This window comes from Phocoena sinus, chromosome 1, assembly GCF_008692025.1.
Source record: "Phocoena sinus isolate mPhoSin1 chromosome 1, mPhoSin1.pri, whole genome shotgun sequence".
Taxonomy (NCBI): domain Eukaryota; kingdom Metazoa; phylum Chordata; class Mammalia; order Artiodactyla; family Phocoenidae; genus Phocoena; species Phocoena sinus.
Window position 1 is genome coordinate 48,150,839 of NC_045763.1, and position 22,961 is coordinate 48,173,799.

At 37.0% G+C, this 22,961-nt stretch overlaps 1 protein-coding gene across 4 annotated transcripts in view; it reads left to right on the forward strand.

Annotated features, from left to right (window-relative positions):
• The window catches only part of PRKAA2 (protein kinase AMP-activated catalytic subunit alpha 2), a 64,811-nt gene that overhangs the window by 23,935 nt on the left and 17,915 nt on the right, over window positions 1-22,961 (forward strand). For 2 of the 4 annotated variants that reach the window (XM_032604562.1, XM_032604571.1), the window contains exons 2-6: window positions 8,519-8,660; window positions 18,168-18,261; window positions 18,842-18,986; window positions 20,223-20,310; window positions 21,727-21,951. In XM_032604562.1, coding sequence (XP_032460453.1) covers window positions 8,519-8,660; window positions 18,168-18,261; window positions 18,842-18,986; window positions 20,223-20,310; window positions 21,727-21,951 — 694 coding nt within the window. Of the gene's footprint in view, window positions 1-8,518; window positions 8,661-18,167; window positions 18,262-18,841; window positions 19,034-20,222; window positions 20,311-21,726; window positions 21,952-22,961 lie in introns of those variants that run through there. The other 2 variants (XM_032604581.1, XM_032604588.1) reach the window with 2 other exon arrangements.

Genomic DNA, 22,961 nt, shown 5'->3' on the forward strand with positions numbered 1-22,961 from the left:
TCTATATCAATGAGTGTTCTGCCTATGTTTTTCTCTTAAGAGTTTTATAGTGTCTGGCCTTACATTTAGGTCTTTGATCCATTTTTAGTTTATTTTAGTGTATGGTGTTAGGGAGTGTTCTAATTTCATTCTTTTACATGTAGCTGTCCAGTTTCCCCAGCACCACTTATTGAAGAGACTGGCTTTTCTCCACTGTATATTCTTGCCTTGTTTGTCATAGATTAATTGACCATAGGTGCATGGGTTTATTTCTGGGTTTTCTATCCTGTTCCATTGATCTGTATTTCTGTTTCTGTGCCAGTACCATACTACTTTGATTACTATAGCTTTGTAGTATAGTCTGAAGTCAGGAGGCCTGATTCCTCTAGCTCCTTTTTTCTTTCTCAGGATTGCTTTGGCTATTTAGGGCCTTTTGTGTTTCCATGCAAATTTTTAAAAATTGGGGGCTTGTTCTGTGAAAATTGCCATTGGTAATTTAATAGGGATTGCACTGAATCTGTAAATTGCCTTGGGTAGTGTAGTCATTTTGACAATATTGATTCTTCCAATTCAGGAACATGGTATATCTTTCCATCTGTTTGTGTCATCTCTGATTTCTTTCATCAGCATCTTATAGTTTCCAGAGTACACATCTTTTGTCTCCTTAGGTAGATTTATTGCTAGATATTTTATTCTTTCTGATGCAATGGTATATGGAATTGTTTCCTTAATTTTTCTTTCTGATCTTTTGTTCTTAAGGTATAGGAATGCAACAGATTTCTGTGTATTAATTTCATATGCTGCAACTTTGCTGAATTCCTTGAGGAGCTCTAGTAGTTTTCTGGTAGCATTTTTAGGATTTTCTGTGTATAGTATCATGTCATCTGCAAACAGTGACAGTTTTACTTCTTCTTTTCCAATTTGTATTCCTTTTATTTCTTTTTCTTCTCTGATTGCCATGGCTAGGACTTCCAAAACTATGTTAAATAATAGTGGTGAGAGGGGACATTCTTGTCTTGTTCCTGATCTTAGAGTGAATGCTTTCAGTTTTTCACCATTGAGAATGATGTTAGTTGTGGGTTTGTCATATATGGCCTTTATTTTGTTGAGGTAATTTCTCTCTGTGCCCACTTTCTGGAGAGTTTTTATCATGAATGGGTGTTGAATTTTATCAAAAGCTTTTTCTGCATCTATTGAGATGATCATATGGTTTTTGTTCTTCAGTTTGTTAATGTGGTGTATCACAGTGATTGATTTGCATATACTGAAGAATTTTTGCATCCTTGGGATAAATCCCACTTGATCATCATGTATGATCCTTTTAATGTATTGTTGGATTTGGTTTGATAGTAGTTTTTTGAGGACTTTGCATGTATGTTCATTAGTGATATTGGCATGTAATTTTCTTTTTTTGTGATATCTTTGTCTGGTTTTGGTATCAGGGTGATGGTGGCCTCATAGCATGTGCTTGGGAGTGTTCCTTCTTCTGCAATTGTTTGGAAGAGTTTCACAAGAATAGGTGTTAACTCTTTTCTAAATGTTTGATAGAATTCACCTGTGAAGTCATCTGGTCCTGGACTTTAGTGTGTTTGAAGTTTTTAAATCACAATTTCAATTTCAGTATTTGTGATTCATCTGTTCATATTTTATATTTCTTCCTGGTTCAGTTTGGAAGGTTGTGTATTTCTAAGAATTTGTCCATTTCTTCTAGGTTGTCCATTTTACTGGCCTATAGTTGTTTGTAGTAGTCTCTTATGATCCTTTGTATTTCTGTGGTGTCCGTTGTAACTTCTCCTTTTTCATTTCTAATTTTATTGATTTGAGCCCTGTATCTTTTTTTCTTGGTGAGTCTGGCTAAAGGTTTGTCAGTTTTGTTTATCTTTTTGAAAAACCAGGTTTATTTCATTGATATTTTCTGTTTTTTTCTTTGTCTCTATTTCATTTATTTCTTCTCTGATATTTATGATTTCTTTCCTTCTGCTAACTTTGGGTTTTGTTTATTCTTCTTTCTCTAGTTGCTTTAGGTGTAAGGTTAGGATGTTTATTTGAGATTTTTCTTGTTTCCTGAGGTAAGATTGTATTGTTCCTAACTTCTCTCTTAGAACTGCTTTTGCTGTGTCTCATAGGTTTTGTATTGTGGTGTTTTTGTTGTCATTTGTCTCTAAGTATTTTTTTAAATTTCCCTTTGATTTCTTCAGTAATCCATTGGTTGTTTAGTAACATGTTGTTAGCCTCCATGTGTCGTGTCTTTTAACAGTTTTTTTCCCCTGTAATTGATTTCTAATCTCATAGTGTTGTGGTCAGAAAAGATGCTTGATATGACTTTAATTTTCTTAAATTTACCAAGGCTTGATTTGTGGCCAAAGATGTGATCTATCCTGGAGAATGTTCCATGTGCACTGGAGAAGAAAGTGTGTGTTCTGTTGCTTTTGAGTGGAATGTTCTATAAATATCACTTAAGTTCATCTGGTCTAATGTATCATTTAAGGCCTGTGTTTCCTATTGATTTTCTGTCTGGATGATCTGTCCATTGATGAAAGTGGGGTCCCCCATTAGTATTATGTTACTGTTGATTTCTCCTTTTATGGCTGTTAGCATTTGCCTTATATATTGAGGTGCTCCAATGTGGGGTGCATATATATTCACAATTGTTATATCTTCTTGTGTTGATCCCTTGATGATTATGTAGTGTCCTTCCTTGTCTCTCGTAACTGTCTTTATTTTAAAGTCTATTTTGTCTAATACGAGTATTGCTACTCCAGCTTTCTTTTTATTTCCACTTGCATGGAGTATCTTTTTCCATCCCCTCACTTTCAGTCTGTATGTGTCCCTAGATCTGAAGTGGGTCTCTTATAAACAGCATATATTTGGGTCTTATTTTTGTGTCCATTTAGCCAGTCTGTTTTGGTTTGAGATTTAATCCATTTAAATTTAAGGTAATTATCAATACGTATGTTCTTATTGCCATTTTGTTAATTGATTTGGCTTTGTTTCTGAAGGTGTTTTTTCTTCCCTTCCTTTTTTGTTCTCTTCCCTTATGATTTGATGTCTAGCTTTTGTGCTGTGTTTGGTTTGCTTTTTCTTTTTTGTATGTGTATCTATTGTAGATTTTTGATTTGTTGTTCCCATGAGGTTTTGATATAGCAGTCTATATATGTACAAGATTGTTTTGAGTTGCTGGTCTCTTAATTTCCAGTGCCTTTTCAATATCCTGTGTTTGTACTCTTCTCACAGTTGCTGGTTTTGATATCATATTTGTGTGTGGGTGATTTCCTACCTTTGCTTTGTGTTTGCCTTTACTGGTGAGCTTTGTGATTTGTAATTTTCTTGTTTCTGGCTGTGGCCTTTTATTTTCTGCCTAGAGAAGTTCGTAGGATTTGTTTAATGCTGGTTTGGTGGTATTGAATTCTCTTAGCATTTGCTTGTCTGTAAAGATTTTGATTTCTCTGTCAAATCTGAATGAGAGCCTTGCTGGTAGAGTATTCTTGGTTGTAGGTCCTTCCCTTTCACTCTGAATATATCATGCCCATTCCCTTGTGGCCTGCCAGGTTTCTTCTGAAAACTCAGTTGATAACTTTATGAGGATTCACTTGTATGTTGTTTGTTGCTTTTCCCTTGTTGCTTTTAAATTTTGGGGGGGGCTTTAATTTTTGTCAGTTTGATTAATATGTGTCTTAGCATCTTGTATGGGACTCGCTTCACTTCCTGGACTTGAGTAAGTGTTTCCTTTCTCATGTTAGAGTAGTTTTCAGCTATAATGTCTTCAAATATTTTCTCAGGCCCTTTCTCTCTCTCTCTTCTCCTTCTGGGACCCCTATAGTGTGAATGTTAGTGCATTTAATGTTGTCCCAGAGGTCTCTTAGACTGTCCTCATTTCTTTTCATTATTTTTTCTTTATTCTGTTCTGCGGCAGTGATTTCTACCTTTCTGTCTTCCAGCTCACTTATTCGTTCTTCTGCCTTGATTATTCTGCTATTGATTTCTTCTAGTGTATTTTTCATTCAAGTTATTGTATTGCTCATCTCTGTCTCTTTGTTCTTTAAACCTTCTAACTCTTTGTTAAACATCTCTTGTATCTTCTCGATCTGTGCCTCCGTTATTTTTCTGAGATCTTGGAACATCTTTACTATCATTACTCTAAATTATTTTTCAGGTAGGTTGCCTATTTCCATTTCATTTAGTTGTTCTTGTGGGTTTTTATCTTGTTCCTTTGTCTGGAACATTTTTCTCTGCTGTCTCATTTTGTCTCACTTTGTGTGATTGTGGTTTCTGTTCCACAGGCTGCAGGACCGTAGCTCCTCTTGCTTCTGCTGTCTGTCCCCTGGTGGGTGAGGTTGGTCCTTGGGCTTATGCAGGCTTCTTGGTGGGAGGGACTGGTTCCTGCCCACTGGTGGGTGGAGCTAGATCTTGTCCCTCTGCTGGGTAGGGCCTTGTCAAGGGATGTGTTTAGAGATGGCTGTCAGCTCAGTATGGTGTTAGCAACCTGTCTGCTGATGGGTGGGGCTGTGTTCCTATCCTGCTGGTTATTTGGCCTGAGGCATTCTAGCAGTGAAGCCTGTAGGCTGTTGGGTAGGACCAGGTCTTGATACCAAAATGGCGACCTCTGGGAGAACTCACACTGATCAGTATTTTCTGGGGCCTATGCCACCAATGTCCTTGCCTCCACAGTGAACCACAGCCAACCCCTGACCCCCCAGGAGACCCTGCAAGACTTGTAGGTAGGTCCAGCCCTGATTCCTATTGAGTTACTGCTTTCTGCTGGGTCCCTGTGTATGTGAAACCTGTGTGAGCCCTCCAGGAGTGGAGTCTTTGTTTCCCACAGTCCTGTGGAGCTCCTGCACTCAAGCCCCACTGGCCTTCAAAGCCAAATGGTCTGGGAGTTCCTTCTCCTGATGCCAGACACTCAGGCTGGGGAGCCTGACAGGGGCTCAAGATTTTCACTCTTGTGGGAGAACCTCTTCAATATAGGTATTTTCTAGTTTGTGGGTCATCTACAAAGGGGTATGGGATTTGATTATGTCATGAAGGCACCCCTCCTACAGTTTTGTTGTGGCTCTTTCTTTGTCTTTGTATGTAAAATATCTTCTCTGGTAGGTTCTGGTCTTTTGTCAGTGGTTATTCAGCAGTAAGTTGTGATGTTGGTGTTTTCATGAGGGGAAGTGAGCTCAAGTTCTCCTCCTCCACCATCTTTTCCGGGATTGAGGGGCTGCTCTTAGTCTGGATGGTGGCTGTCTCTTTCCTCAGCGTGTGTTGGCTATTATCCCCTTGATACAGCGTATGCAGGTGCAGTGGCCCTTGTGCACTCTGGGGAGAGCGGCGGCAGGGCTCATTGCTTGCTTGCAGGTCTGCTAGGGGCAGCTGCCATTCCCACACTCCCAGGACAGAGCTTGGTACCTGCTCACCAGTCTCCTAAGGGTGGCTACTACCCAGGCACTCCTGGGACAGCACTCCTCTGGAGCCCAGGATGGTAGTGACAACTTGTGCCCACCCCCAGAGTTCCTGTAGGCGGTGTCCTCTTGCCTGGGAGAGCCCACAGGGAAGGAAGCTCTTATGGTGTTCCTGCCTCTCTCCTCGTGAACCCCCAAATAATGGCACCTTGCCTCTGCAGTGAGCTCTGGTTTCTTCTGAGTACCCCCTCAGTTGCCACAGTCCAGCCTCTTCAGGCTGTCTCTGCACATCCAACCCCGGTCCTCTTCCTGGGTCTGACCTCTGAAGGCTGAGCTTCAGCACCCAGCCCCCACCCACACTGACAGGCAAGTGTCTAAGGCTGAGGAGCACAGGGTGGCAGTGACAACCTTCTGTGTTTGTTACTCTCCATTTTGTCTTCCACAAACCGGTTGTTGCACTCTCCTGCTAGGCTCCAAAGCTCCCGCTCCATGCAGGTTGATCTCCACACTGGTGAGGGTACTCCCCAAGGTGCCTAAACCTTCCTTCCTTCACAGCTCCCTTCCTGGGGTTCAGGCCCTGTCCCAGTTCCTTTCTTTGTCTTTTTCCTTTGTCCTATATTGTTACATGGAGGTTTTCTTGCCCTTGCGGAAGTCTGAGGTCTTCTGCCAGTGTTCAGTAGATTTTCTGTATGAATCATTCCACTTGTAGATGTGCTTTTAATGTTTTTGTGGGAGAAGGTGAGCTCCCTGTCCTACTCCTTTGCCATCTTGATCCTCCCCCAACTCCATCGATGCCATTTCTTTGCCGTTGCTTCGCGAGGAAAATTTTCTTCAGGTATAAAGATAAATGAGTGTGTTATTTCTTCAGATATCATAGAGAAAGCAATGATTTGAAAAAACTTTAATTAAAGATTCAGCTTTATTGGGGTATAATTGACAAAATTATAAAATATTTAAAGTGTTCATCATGGTGATGTTTTACATTAGATCCTCATATCTTATTCATCTTAGTGCAGAAAGTTTGTGCCCTTTTACCCACTTCTTATTTCCCTCATCCCCCAGCTCCTAGCAACCACTCTTCTACTCTCTGTTTCTATGAGTTTGACATTTTTTCTTTGATATCCCACATATAACAGGATCTCATGTAGTATTTCTTTATCTGGCTCATTTCACTTAGCATAATACCCTCAAGGTCCATCCATGTTGAAAATAGGATTTCTTTCTTTCTCATGACCTAATAATATATTGCACTCTGTGTGTGTGTGTGTGTGTGTGTGTGTGTGTCTCTGTGTGTGTGTGTACATGAGAGAGAGAGAGAGAGAGAGAGGGAATATGCACACCACATCTTATTTATTCATTCATTCATATGTCCATGGACACTGAGGTAGTTTCCATATCTTTGCTTTTGTGAATAATGCTGCGATGAACATGTGAGTGTAGATATTTCTTTGATATCCTGTTTTTATTTCAGGTATCCAGAAGTGGGATTGCTGGATCATATGGTAGTTCTATTTTTTATTTTTTGAGGAACCTCCACACTGTTTTACATAGTGGTTACATGAATGTACATTCCCATCAACAGTGCACAAGAGTTCCCCTTTCTCCACATCTTCACCAACACTTGTTATCTTTTCAGTTTTAATGACAGCCATTCTGACAGGTGTGAGGTGATAGCTCATTGTGGTGGTGGTTTTGATTTGCATCTACCTGATGGTTAGTGATGATTACCTGATGATTTTGTGTACGTGGCCATTTGTATAGTTTCTTTGGCAAGACGTTTATTCAGTTTTTCTGTCCATTTTTAAAATCAGATTGTTTGGTTTTTTGCTATTAAGTTGTTAAGTAATTTATATATTTTGGGTATTAAAACCCCTTATCAGGTATATAACTTGCAAATTTTTTCTTCCATTCAGTAGGTTGCCTTTTCATTTTGTTGATGTTTTCTTTTGCTGTGCAGAAGCTTTTTAGTTTGATTTAGTCCCACTTATTTATATTTGCTTTTGTTGCCTTTGCTTTTGTTGTCAAGTCCCAAAAAATCATTGCTAAGACTAATATCAAGGAGCTTACCCCCTTCTAGAAGTTTTATGGTTTCTGGTTTTAAATTTAAGTCTTTAATCCATTTTGAATTGATTTTTATGTACTGTGTGAGATAGGGATCTATTTTCATTCTTTTGTATGTGGCTATCCAATTTTCCCAACACCAATTATTGGAGAGAGTATCTTTTCCCCATTGTATATTCTTGATTCTTTTGTCATAAATTAATTGACCTTATATGCATGAGTTTATTTATGGGCTCTTTATTCCATTAATCTCTGTGTCTGGTTTTATGCCAGTACTGTGCTGTTTTGATTACTATAACTTTGTAATGTAGTTTGAAATCAGGAAGTATGATGCATCCAGTATGTACAAAATACTGTGTTTATATACTTCCTAGGAGATTCAGATGAATACCGACTGTCTTATTCAAGGAGGGTAAGAGCTAATAGCTCATGTCATGTGATTTTTCAAAAATACAAATATATAAAATAGCCTCAAAATGATGAATGACACATGAGCTTTATAAATATACTGTGAGGGTTTGCAAGAAGTTCAAACCCTCAGTATTACATCATTTGAGATTCCATCAAATAGGGTGAAAATGGGAAAGCTTTATAGAAAAGGCAAAAAAAAAAAGGATTACTTGTGGATTTTCTGATGAAATAGTTTTGAAACTAGTTATGAGTTTTAGTTTATTATAGCAATTATTTATTCTTCAATAATACAATGACTGGATTAACCAGAAGAGGAGAAAGAAAGAGATTAACAAAACATAGTAAATTCTATTCTATTCTATACAAAAGATGTTTCAAATTTGATTATACTTTTAGGTAAGAATTTGGACTTCAGTCATCCTTTCCACAAAGATTTAATTAACATCTCTGTACTAGGTGTTGAGGATACAGAGGAGACTAAGATATAGTTTCTGTCCTCAAGGAGTGCATACTCCAATAGAAGAGACAGACATGAAAAGAGATATCTTCTGTTCTATGCAATAACTGATACCAAAGAGGCATATATGAGTAAAGAAGTTTGGAGTTACAGTGGAAGGAAGCATGAATAAATAATTATGTTGCTATGACAGCAAGGTTATTTTCCTTTTTCTTTTCTCTAGTTGGAGAACATCAATTAACAGGCCATAAGGTGGCAGTTAAAATTTTAAATAGACAGAAGATTCGCAGTTTAGATGTTGTTGGAAAAATAAAACGAGAAATTCAAAATCTAAAACTCTTTCGTCATCCTCATATTATCAAACTGTAAGTATTTTTGCACTTGATAATATAAAAGAGAAACTGTCTTGAACTATTATATTTAATAATTATTTTTAGTTAAACTTTTATAAATATACAATTTTTTCATATTTATATTTAGCAAGTGTTAATTCATTTAACCTCATCAATCCTTTTTTGCATACTTCTGGTTTAGAATCAAAAGTCTAATTGTAAATTGGCTCGTCACTAATATTCGTGTTGAAGGTCATTTAGTACTTTGCTATTTCTAGATTTCTTTTATAATTATTTTGTAGTCACTTTTAATTAACATACCAAGATATTTTCTTTATGGAAAAGGTAGAAAGTTACTATTAAAGATTATCTGCCATAGTATTGAATATTATTTGCCAAACTGCAATCATTACTTTAATTACTGATCGTAAAGCCCTTAGGAAGGCAAATGAATTTTTTTCTTTTTGGATAAGACAAGTTACAAACTTAGAAGATAAGTAAACTAAGAGTTTAATAAATACACTAAGTAATTAAATTGAAAGGTAAATAATAATTTAAAATCAGCTAGACCCATAGAAAATTTAGACATTAAGTATACAGCAGTGTTCCTTTACATCATTTGAAGTTATGTTTAATATTTATTGCAAAAATGTAATATGCTAAACACTGAAAACTGTCTTTACTTTTATCTTAAAGCTTGGATAGAGTTTAATAAAATAAATATTAATTTTATTGACTACCTGATAATGGCTAGAAACTGTACTGAGCATTCTACATACATAATTTCACTTCATTCTCACAATCAGCATATAAGGAGTATTATTATCCTCATTTTATGGATAAGAAAATTGCATGTCTAAAGAGGATCAGCAGCTTGTCCAAGGTTAAATAGCTAGTAAGTTGCAGAGCTAGTAGTTGTGTTCATATCTGATTTCAAATGCCATGCTGTTAATTTCTACTCCAGTACTGAGAAAACTGAGATGACAAGCAGTAGTATTAATATCTTTGAGGCTTTGTTTGCTAGGTCATTATAGTCAGAGGTTATATTTAGCCTAAACTTTGTTAGTGAGTAATCTTTAGATGTCAGCATTGATGGGGAACTACTTGATAACCCTCTAGAGGTATGTTGTTTACCTAATAACAAGGCTGCATAGTAGCTGTGGTAGGGAATAGTGTCCCCCAGTCCCAAGATGTCCTAATCCCCAGTGAGTATGTTATATTACATGGCAAAGGAGAAGTCCAAGGTTATGGATGGATTTAAGGTTGCTAGTCAGCTGACAAAAATAGGGGGATTTTCCTGGGTTATCTGGGTGGTCTGAGTGTAATACAATGGTCCTTAGAAGTGGAAGAGGGAATCATAAGCCAGAGGAAGAGATTTGAGGATGGAAGCAAGGTCAGAGTGATGGGGTATGAGAAGGACTGAACTGGCTGTAGCTGGCTTTGAAGATGGAGGAAGGGGGCCATGAGCCAAGGATTGCAGATGGTCTCTAAAAGTTGGAAAATACGAAGAAATGGATTTCTTTTAGAGCCTCCAGAAGGCAATGCAGCCCTGCTATGTCTTGATTTTTTAGCCCAGTGAGGCATGTGTCAGACTTCTACCCGATAAGACTTCTCACCCCTACGTAAGATAATACAGAATACATTTGTGTTGTTTTAAGCACTAAGTATGGCAACAATAGGAAACCAATACAGTAGCATTCTTGAAATCCTTAAATGGCTGATCCAGTTATTGCTGGCATTTGGAACATGCATTTATATATTTCTAGTATTTATAGTATTTCTATAACTAGATACATTTATTGCTAGAGAACCATTGCAAATTGGTATGTTAAATGAGGGTCCCACTCAGTGTACCTTACCAACAGCATGAATATGTCACTGACTGTTCAAAGAAGGCTTTCTTTGGGTTTGGTGTGCCATTGGGTGACCTGTGATGACTCCGTTCTCACATCGCTATGATGAAAACTTCATTCTAACAGTAAGCTTCAGTGTCATTTGATCTTCATTTGAAGTTCACTTGATCACAAACGTAAACAGGAAATGAGGCCCCTGAAATTGTATGTCAGTACTTGATTATGAGGTTGTCCTTTAGGACCTGCATTCTAGATAATCCAGAATATGTATATACAGGCTTTTAAAGATTATCATAGGAATTAAAATATCACCTATGAGTTCAGTGACTCACTCTCGTATTCTTTGTTTCCTTAACTTTAAAATGGGGATACCCCATGGTGCCATTTGAGGATTAAATGTGTTCTCACTGTTACAATGCCTGCTATTAGCTGTGCATTGGCCCAGAAGCAGAAATTGGCAGGCTGCAAGCTGATTCCAGTCCTCTCATGATTCCAAATGATTTTCAGTTAACTGAAACAGCTCATGTCTGACTTCAGCTCCATGTTAGTAATGACTTTATTCTAGTTACTGAATGACTTCTAAGCTAAGTCTCTTTGCTCTTCCTTACTGAGTGGTCACTTCCTATAAGAGGAGAAAACTGGGAAACCAGACTAAAAATGTCACGTGCCAAAGTGAGAATGGAGAGGGGAGAGATCTCTGTATTTTCCTTGTTTCCTGACTTCACCACTTTTAGAATGCCAGCCCTGAAAGATCCCAGGGAACCTTTGTCCATTTAGGGTATGAGTTCTAGTTTCTGTTCTGTTCCTATAAACACAAATCAGATTTTGTCAATAAGCAGTTGCAGTTGTCGTGAGGATTTAGAAGCTTATTTTTGATGTTATAACTACTAGTGTTTTCTTCCTTCCATTTCTGTAATTACTTATAATTGTTTGATTTTGGTTTGATTACTTATATCATTCTGTTTTAGAATTATTTAATTATTTGCTGTTTTGTGAAGGAGTTATAGAATGTTCTCAATATTACTCAAAGGTAATTGGCAGAGGTGAATTTAATGTTTAAAGCTTCTGGCCTCCAGCCTTGAGCTTATCCATTCTGCCACATTTCCTCTTTAATTGTGGATCTGAATTTTTTTAAAAAAGGCACTCATGTATTCTTGCTACACAACAAGCTTACTGACATAGGCTTTAACAGCGTTAGTGATTTAAACAGGGAGAGAGACCTGATCCTTTTAGTCGTTTTGTTTGTTCTCTGCAGTCTTGGACTAACTGCCAAGAATAGTTTCCTTGCTACAGAATGGGCTTCTAGAGTAAGCAAGAAAGTTTGAAAAGTAAATACTAAGAATGAAGGTTATATATTGCACAATTTCTCTATTAATTCCAATTGAAAAAACCCCACTGGGAGAAAATTAAAAGGAATAAACAGGATTGAAAGGAAACTTCAAACTTTCCCATGAACTAGAATTCGTTGAAATGACTTTTGTCCTTGTTTATCATTCCCCCATGGTTCTTAGGGAAACTTCATTTTAACTGGTCAAAGGATCAATACTTTCTAATTTGGCAGAGATGGTTTTGCCTGCCAACTCTTAAAAATGTTTATCTTATCCAACCTATGGACAGCTTTTAACATTATTCATCGCTACCACCTTGAAATGTTGTAGTCTCTAGGTTTCCATGGCACCACAGTCTTCTGATTTTCTTTTTACATTCTTGCCTCTTCTTGAGACTTTCTATTCTGGGTCCCTTGTTATCTGCCTGGCCATTAGATATTGATGTATTTCAGCATTCTGAGCTAAAGTAATCTTAATGAACCCTTTTTGGGTGTCATTAGTCATCTCTATCTTAAAAATTTACAAATCTGTATTGCTCCTGAATTCTGAACACATTTATCGAACTATTTATTGGGTGTTTCCATTCTGGAGTCGCAGAGTCATCTGAAACTAAGTTGAACTTTTTATCCCATATATACATATTTTTGTGTGTGAATGAAAATACCATTCACACAGCTTCCTAAGCCTAAAACTTGGGCATCATATTTAACTCCTCTTCCCTCGCCCCTTACATATAATTGATCATTAAGTTCTGCCACTCTTAATCTTGAGCGTCCCCTAAATCTGTTCATTTCTCTCTGCTCTTATCGTCAGGTCACCATCTTCTCTTGCTTGCTATATTTCAACTGTTACTTCTGCTTGGAAAACTTTACCTATATCTCCCTTCCTCTAGGCTTCCAATTCCAACGTCCTTTAAATATCAGCTTTTAAATGCAACTACCTCTAGAAAAACTACTTTGCCCTAGTCCTAACACTGGGTTAGGTTTCATCCTCTCGGTCCTGGAGCACCCAGAATTTCAGCTTTTCCAAAGCCCTGGGCGTTATATTGTAATTGGTCATTTTCTTATTAGTATCGCCACGAGACTGAATTCCTCAGGAGCAGAAGCTATGTTTGTTTTTTCTTTTATTCAGCAAATTTTTATTGGGCACCTAGTATCTGATAGGTAAGGCATTGGGGGTACAGTGGTAAAAGACAGCGTCTCTGCCCTTGTGGAGTTTATGTTCTAGGGGTATCTAGCAGTTCTCGATAGTAAGTAAACAAATTAACCAGACTATTTTAGGCACTGATAAGTGCTGTGAGGAGAGTGAAACAGGGTGCGGTCCTAGGGTGTGCCGAGGAAGGAGGAGGTGCTAATTTAGATTGGGTTGTTAAGAAAGCTTCACTGAGAGGTAAGGTTTGAGCTAAGACCTAAAGGATGATAAAGATCTAGCCATTTGAAAATCGGGGGACAGAGTGTTTTTAAAGCAAGGGGACCAGCAACCTCAGAGTTGCTGAGGTTGAAACAAAGTTCGAGTATTATAGGAAAAAGAAGATTGCTATAATGTCTGGAGTGGAGTGAATGATGGAAAGAGAGGTAGTTCATGAGGTCAGAGAGTAAACATGGACCACTTATCATAGAATCTTGAAGACCTTGCTGATTTTGAATTCTGTTCAAAATAGGAAGCTTTCAGAGAGCTGGGGGAGTGACATGATATGACCATAGTGTGGAATGGGTACAGAGGCAGAAGTGCAAGCAGAGAGACCAGTTAGGAAGCTGTTGCTGTGGTCCAGCTGACAGATTAATGGTGGCTTTAGCCAAGTTGTGGTATAGATTTGTGCTGTCCAATACAGTAGCCACTAGCCATATGTGACATAAATTTAAATTAAATGAATTAAAAATTTTGGTTCTCTGGTCACACTATCCACATTTCAAGTGCTTAATAGCCACGTGTGGCTAGTGGCTATCGTACTGGACAGAGAAGATATAAAATATTTCCATCATTGCAGAAAGTTGTATCTGATAACACTGGTCTAGCTGGAGGTAAATCTGTCAATTCAATATATATTTTGGAGGTAAAACGAATAAATTACTGAGGAAAAGAAAGGGAGTGAGAACTCTCCCCCCACTTTTTTTTGCCTGAGCAACTGGGATTTTGGGTTTTGGCTTGAAAAACTAGGTGTTGATAATGATACCATTTTCTGAGATACGAAGAATGGAGGAGAACCATGTTGGGATACAGGTGAACATTAATGGTCTGCTTTGGCTGTGTTAAGTTGAGAATCCCATTAGATATCCAAGTGGAGATGTCCAGTACCATCTTTCTCTCTCCAACACCTAGTATAATACTAGGTGTTCAGTGATTACTTACTGCATATATAAGGAAGTAACATGTGAACAAGGTCCTGATGATTCTAGGAGGACAGCAAAGCAAAAGAATGAAAGTGTAAAGAGCATGATGTGCTGGGAACAAACAGTCTGGTTTGTCTCATGTACAGAGTATGTATAGGGACATGGAGGAAAATAAGGCCAGAGTGTTAGCTTGTTGATCCATTCATTCAACAAATGGTACCATTTAGGTACTGGGGATACACCAGCAAACAAAAAGAGACAACAATAAAATTTCTGATATTATGAAGTTCATATTTCTGTGTGTGTGTATTGTGTGTGTGTGTGTGTGTGTGTGTGTGTGTGTGTGTGTGTGTGTGTAGTGGGTGGTGTTGAAGAGATAGACAATAAATGCTATGTCAGTAAAATATGTTGTATGTTAGACAGTGAAGAGGAGAGGGAATATGCATGCAGATATCTGGAGGTGGGAGATAACAGATGGTGAGAACAGCACATACAAAGGTTCTGAGGTGGAAATTGCTACAGGCAGTAGTAGGTAGATCATAGTAGCAGAGTGATCTAGGAGGAATTGGAGTAAGAGATGTGGTCAGAGACATAAAGGGGAGCCAGATTGTGTAGGATATACTAGACCACTGTAAGAGCTTTGGCTTTTAACTCTGAGTAAAAGAGAAGCCATTGGCAAGTTTTGACCGGAGGTGTGATGTGACCTGACTTACACTGAAGTAGGGAAATCAGTTAGGGGTCAATTGCAGTATTCTGAGCAAAAGAGATGGTGGCTTGGAATAGAGCATAGTGTGGAGGATGTTGAGAAATAAGCATATTTTGTGTATATTTTCAAGATAGAGAACAGCGTTCGCTGACAGATTAGATGTAGGCTGTGGAAGGAGAGAAGTCAAGGATGACTCCAAGGTTAGCTGGCGTGGGCAAATAAAAAACTGGAGTTGCCATTAATCGAAATGGAAAAGATTGTAGGAGGAACAAGTTTGAAGTGGGAGGTTAGGTATCAAGAATTCGATTTTGGTGTTTTTGAAGTTGAAATGTTTATTAGGCATCCAAGTAGAGATGCAAGTAGGTTATTTGATATGTGAGTCTGAAGTTAAGGGGAGAGGTATAAACCAGAGATAAATTTGGAAGTCATCAGCGTATAGATGGTATTTAAGGTATTTAAGGCACAAAGACTAGATGATGTCACCAAGGACGTGCATATAAATAAATAAGAATTCTAGGGATTGATCTCTATGGCAGTATGATGTTAAGATGTCTGGGAGATGAGGAGGAACCAGCAAAGGAGAATGAAAGTGAACAGTTAAAATGATTGGAGGAAAATCAAGAGAATTTTGCGTCTTGAAGCCAAGGGGAAAATGTGTTTGAAGAAAGAGAGATTAACTGTTGCTGTACTGCTGAATATTGAGTAAAATGAGGCTGAGAAGGAAGAGCTAATTGTAGAAACCAAGTCCTTTAGTAGGTGGGGCAAAGGAATCCAGTGCATAATTGGAGGAGTTAGTCTTAGTATATGACCGTGGAATGAGTCATTGTGTGTGGTAGAGGGAAAGAGAGTTAGAACTGAGGAGTGAAGGAAATTAGAGGGCATGTATTGGACAGATCATCTAGATGGATACTTTGTTCACCCGGAATGATGACAGCATTAGCAGTGGGGAAAGAGACATTAAGTCAAAATGGGAGGGAGCTGACAACGAGGTCGGTTGATGACTATAACAAGAAAAGGTATGGGTAGTGTGATCTGGTGGCCTGCACTTCAGAGACAGTGGGGTTTTTGAGGGAGCATTTCCTTTAGACCGTAGTTCATTACTAGACTATGGAAATTGGCCAGCATTTAAAACTTCATTGTGAGTTAATAAAATCTAGGCTGTGATCAGTAATGACTGCTAATATCTCAAAAAAGAGACAGATGTCCTACACCTGTGGCTGGAAGCACATAGTCTTTAAGAAGAAAATTAAAATCAAACTGAAATCTGGTCAGGCCTCTGGATCCAACAGTATTTACTGAAGACTGTAATATACTCGGAGGTATCAGCAACTACATTTATTAGAATTGCATCACTTTTCTCTTTTACCTCAAAGATGTACAGAGAAGAAAAGTGACTGAGAATTCTGTTACTAAATGAGATCAGCCTACAGTGAAGTGACACAGCGGGTGGTCCGGCCCCTCAGTATTCATTTTATTCAATTAGAGTGCCTATTAGGATTGCTCTTACAGAACCATCTTTTTTCTCGAGTTCTCAGGGAAGATTCCCCTTTCATAGTTCATTTGAAGTAGACTCAGCCTTATTTTCCAGTTATAGTAGTTTATTCTGTGTGAAGTGGGGTACCTTGTCATTTTTCATCCCCAGGACTGACGATGGCTATTATAAATATTTCTTCTGAAAGTCTGTAATCATTTTCAATACTACAGCTTTAATTTTTACTTTTTTCTATTGTTTTAATTGAAGCATCGTTGATTTACAATGTTGTGTTAATATCTTACTTTTTCCAAGTGTTTAATTTATACATGATGTGTCCTCTTTTAAAATATATAGTGTATAGTTATATCACCAACTTCCTGGTCATTTTTTCCCTCCTCTTTAATGAAGACTGGTAACCAGAACCGCCATTTAGAACATACTCTCTTTTTTTGCACATTAATAATAAAAGTTGCCCCATCTGGGTGGACTAATTACCAAAACGTTCCCCTGCTTCTGGCACATCCTGTGTCAAGGTATACTGCCTACAGGGGGGCATCTGGGCCACTTCTCAGCCCCTGCTTGTGCCTTCCACTGGGTGCCTTTAAGGCATGCAGAACTGCCAGCTACACTTAGTGGCTTTAAATAGCAACTCAGTGTAAATTAGATACTGCTCATGATTAACCAGATTATAAATAATTTTTTATAAATAAAGCAGAGTAGAACAATTTTTCTTTTATATGTGTTAAATGCAACCTTCATTTAAAACATTCATGTTATATTTAACTTGTATTTAAAGTTTTCAGAACTCTGGTACAATTGTGTGTGTATGTGGAGGTTGTAGTTTTTTAGGAAAAATTTTATTTTGTCAAATAGAGCTAAGGTTCTTTATTGTTTTATGTGCTCAGCTTTGAGTGCCTAGAAAACGTACATATATGTTTTCACACACATAAACACATACACATACATAAATACATACATCTATTTAATTTTTTATTATGGAAATTTCATAATGAATACAACAGTAAAGTGATGAAGCCTCATTTATCTGTCCTTCAGCTTCAACAGTTATTAGTGTATTGTTTTATCTGCTTCCTCCTGCTTCTCCCACCCCAAATTATTTTGAAGCAAATCCCAAATAGTATGTTTTTAGTCTGTAAATTCTTCAGTATCTACTGTGGAATTTAAAGGCTCTATTTTAATAAAACAAGCACAGTTCAGTATCACACCTAAACAGTTAGAATATTATGAACTATCCAGTCAGTATTCAGATTTTCTTGATTGTTTCATAAATGGTTTTTAAAGTTGGTTTGTTTGAACTGGAGTGAAAACAAGTCTATACAGTATAATTGGTCAATATGTCTCTTGATTTGCTTTTAATCTATACCTTCCCCTCCCTTTTTTTGCATTTCATTTTTTTGAGGAAAGGATCATTTGTCTACTTTATAGATTCTGCTGATTTGTATCCCTTTTGGTATCATTTTACCTTTCCAAGAATATTTTTCGCTTATGTTTAAATATAAGCTACCTCATCTCTATAGACTACAAACAAATTTTTGTTTAAATGGAAAAATTGATGCTTAATTTAGTTGTTGAGGAATGAAGGATTTCCTAAATTTTGTAAACATGAAAGGGGGGATCTGGAGGGAAGTCTGTAAGCCCTGGGAAGTAATTGAGTTTTGTGAAGCTCCGTGTTTATAGCTCTGTGATTATTTTGATAACATTATATAATTTGTTGCCATCTTAAAATATTGTAGAATACTGGAATATCAATTTATAGCAAGAATGGAGGTACTAGGTTGATTCTGGTTAAAGTAACATTTTTTATTAAATTTTTTCATTTACAAAAAAGATACCAGGTGATCAGCACTCCAACAGATTTTTTTATGGTAATGGAATATGTGTCTGGTGGTGAATTATTTGACTACATCTGTAAACATGGACGGGTGAGTAACATGCTGTTTAGTTCAATAAGCCCTTAAGCTAAAAAAGAAGAAAGTAGTGAGAAATAGCAAACCACAAATGTATCTTCAGAGTCGGGGTTGCTTCTGTAATAATGTCTAACTAAACATACAGAGTATTAGATATATTTTTCCTTAAAAAGTACACCTTATGAAATACTGATTTTAGGAAATATATTCCACTTAATTGCCAACGTGAAAAGCCTGTGCTTTTCAAAATGAAAAATCTGTTCCATAACATCATGTTGAAGCTTCAGTTATTTCCTTTTCTTAGCAATTTCACGTAAGTTCTGTTTTAGATTATGTTTTACTTGTCGATTCCCTGAAACACTGTGCACACTTAGTAATATTAATTGAAAACGAACTGCCTAGCAGCAAAGAAAAACCTGTTGATTGACATGTTGAGCTTGAATGCAAGTTTTTGGCTTGTTTGTCTCATTTGTTGAGAATTCTGGCACAGTTCTAATTAGTGTACTCAGTTATATTTAGGCTGATTATGAAACTAAAACTTTTGCTATGTAGATGTCCCAAATGTTCTTAGTGCAGTTTCTTTTATACCTGATAGGTTGAAGAGATGGAAGCCAGGCGCCTCTTTCAGCAGATTCTGTCTGCCGTGGATTACTGTCACAGGCATATGGTCGTTCATCGAGACCTGAAACCAGAGAACGTGCTATTGGATGCACACATGAATGCCAAGATAGCTGATTTTGGTATGCAACTCCAGGGTCGTTTAGAAGTGTGCTACCTGCCTTTGCAGGTGTGTCAGTACCAACTCTTAATGAACTAAGAACTTTCAACTTCATTGATGTAAATCCAATACCGTGAAAAAGGATTAGTTGGACAGTCTGCACACTAGCTTGCTCTATTCATTTAAACCACTTTTAAAAAATGCAAGTATTTCTAGAGACATTCAGAGGGCTTGCGTCAAGGTAAATCCACTCAATCTGTATTGCTTCCTCAGGAAATGAGACTTAACTGTTTTTTTGTGAGGGCCACAAACTCCTTTGAAAATCTAATGAAAGTATGGGCATTTGCCCTGATAAATACACTTAAATGGAAGTACATGAAAATTTGCACACAGTTTGGAGCATTGCAGTCCTTCTGAATTGATCGAGGAGGAATGTCAGTGGACTACAGGTAACAGGTAACAACTTGGTAGAAGAATAGGAGTTTTTGTTGGTGGTAAAATAAGAGGGTAAAATGTAATTTTTATGCCCCAAACACTTTCTGGGATAAACATACCTGGACAGGGTGCCATAGTAGAGGAGAGGATCAGAAAGTGAGAGATTATAGAAAGAGATGAAAAGGTATCAGAGTTCAGCATTACTTATTTAAAATTTTTGTCTGTACCTTGCCTTTAATCTAAAAGCCAGGGAAGTCATTTTCCTATTTCTCTTCCTTCTCTAAATCACAAAGCTCATTTACTGCTGTAGTGCAACTAGATTTCTGGTTCAATGGAATGTTTTTCTATGTCGAATTAAAGCTTTGCAAATTAAAAACTTTTGGAACGTAATATTTATAAATTGGAGCCTATCTGATTTCTACTTAGAGATATTTAAAAATGCCTTTGAAAGCAGAGTATAAAAAAGTAATCGTAGTCTCTATTTTCTTTCATTTGCAGACGTGGTAAATAATATTTTGATGCTTTTATGTTTGGAAAAGTTCATATAATTTAGAATAACCTCATATTTGTGAAGTGAATCAACATTCTTATTTAGAAAAGGAGTTTCATTTCAATCTTAGGCATGGTGTGCTTTGGCTTTTTTGTCATGTATGAGCACTCTGAAATGGAGTCTTTCTAGTCCAACAAATGCTTTCTACTGCTTTTAAAAATAAACATTATGATATGTGAGGCATTACAGACTTGACGTTTTTCCTTATGCATTTATCTGTATTTAATTTTAAACATATGTAGCACCAGGTAAACATATTACTCTTATTTTTAGGATTATCTAATATGATGTCAGATGGTGAATTTCTGCGAACTAGTTGTGGCTCCCCAAATTATGCAGCACCTGAAGTCATCTCAGGCAGGTAATAATATGTCAGTGAAGAGTAAGCTTTTTGTAACGCTTTGTTCGTTCTGATAACATTTAACTATAATACATTCTCTTCGGAAGATAAGATTTTTAACATAATAGAAACATATTGTCCCTTTAGTTTTTCTATTGTTGAAGAGAGATTACTTATATTAAACAATTTTTAAAAACATTTGATTTAGATTTTGTTATGAATGTATTTAAGGAGTTTTTCCACTAAAAACTGAAACAAAACTTGATTTATTTTTTTCATTTTAGAAAATTGCAGCTAGGAGAGCAAGCATTTGCTGCATGTAAGCTAGTGTCATTATTTACTTCTCAGACATAGTCCTTTAATAATCCTGTATATACTCTTTTATAAAGCATACAGAGTATTATTTTTATGTTTTGTCTTTAGAAGAATGAGGTTTTCTGGGGGGACAGTATTGTCATTTCATGAAGTTAACTGCACAAGAGAAGACCGTGTAATTTATTCATGTAACTTACTCATTGGTACATTTTTAAAATGTTTATACAGAGTGCAGTGATAAATTCAAGTCTTCTATGGTGACCAATGTCTGATTTTAAAAGTTTACAGAATTCTATGAGAGAAAATAAAGAAAAGGTATTATTGCAGATATAGCAGTTTGGACTCTACAGCAAACAAATAAATAATGGACAGCAATTTTTATTGAAATGGAGTGTATTTTTTTAATTGGAATTGTAGAGATCTACTTTGTTACCTCAGACTTAGGTTTGAGTTTGGTAATGTGCTATCAGTGGAATCTTAACAATGTAGAAAGGTGAGAGGAAAAAGGAATAGCATTCTAGGCATAGGTTTTCTGGATAAAGGTAATCTTAGTCCCAGGGGCTACCAAGTGGTTGGAATGAAAGTAGTAGGTACCCAGGATAATGTGATGCAGCATGAAGACTGTGAAAGAGATTGCAGTAGGGCTAGTTAGGTACTTTACTATTCCAGATATTCTTTAAAATAGGTGTGCCAGGCATAAACATTCTATTATATATGCATTTTCTTTTAATAGCTTTATGGTAAGAAGATATAGCCTATACACTATATAGTATTGCTTTTCTTCAAATTTATGGTCGTCCACTTCGATGTTTCTATCAAAAATCAACCATAGAAAGTTTTATATTTTTTAATTAGTCAATTAGTAAGCTCAGTTTAGTTTGTGTCAAAAAATAAAAATACTGTTTTCTCTTGGGAAATTTGAATAGTATTTGGTTAGATCACTTATTCTTTGTGGGGAACAACCATTGAGCGTTGTGGAGTGGCCACGGACTTCACTAAAGACCTTGGAAAGCAATACATACACAGTCTGTACTGTGTATATAGGTACATATAGAAACAGGGTACACGTAGATGGGAAGTGACACTTGCATTTCAGGTTTGTGTTGTCATCCTTTCCCCTAGATTGTATGCAGGTCCTGAAGTTGATATCTGGAGCTGCGGTGTTATCTTGTACGCTCTTCTCTGTGGCACCCTCCCCTTTGATGATGAGCATGTACCTACGTTGTTTAAGAAGATCCGAGGGGGTGTTTTTTATATCCCAGAATATCTCAATCGTTCTGTTGCCACTCTCCTGATGCATATGCTACAGGTTGACCCCCTGAAACGAGCAACTATCAAAGACATAAGGTGAATAGTCTTTTTGTTGCTATTACGTACGTATTCTAGTATTAATATTAGTACCACTACCTGAATGGCTGCTTTATGTTAGACACTGTAACACTTGATTGTATACGAATTTTACTTTCCTTATTACATAAAGCTGATCCTGTCACTCAGCTTTTAAATATTTCAGATTGTTTCCCAAACTTTTCAGTTTAGGTAGCAAAGCATACGAGGCCCTTCATAGTTAAGGCTCAACGCCGTACCCCTTATACCAGAGCTTCAGCCACAGTGAACTTTTCCTTGTTCCTCAAACATAATGCATATTTTATGCCTCATGTCTTTGTTTATATTATTCCCTTTGCCTCTGATGCCTTTTCTGCATTTTTGGACCTGAAAGATTTCCATTCATCCTTTAAAATTCTGCTCACTTATCACCTTCCTTGTGAAATCGCTTCTGATTCTCCTGAGCAGTTTTAGTTGCTTCCACTTCTGTGATTTCCACATTTTGTTCATGCTTTCATTCTTTCATTCTCATTCTGTATCTAGTTGTTTTCAGTGTATCTTTCTCCTCTCTTGTAACTATAAAAGGGTAGAGAGAGTGTCTTATCATCTTTGTATATACAGTGCTAGAAGGCCTAGAAATATAGTGTACACTCAGGAAGTATTTGAATAAGTTTCAAATGGAAAAACAGGGTGAGAGTTATATATTTTACATACGGTTGATGAAATAGACCGTAAAAATTTTTGCTAAGATTTTGAATCCAAAAATAGCCGCTCGTGGGTTTGCTGAGAAGGATTTCTTGTTATGTGAGAAACTTTGGAAAGTGCAGTTGCTGGTGTTACTGTGAATATGACCTTTATATAGCACACACAAGTCAGGATGATTCATTGCCTTCTACTTTTTATTTATCAGTTATGTTTCTTAGAGGGTTTTTTGTTCTCACCTAACATTTCATCAGGTATTTATTTGCAAACGCATTCTTTTGACATCTTTCCAGAATACTTTGCCTTGTCTTCATAAGCCAGAATACGAC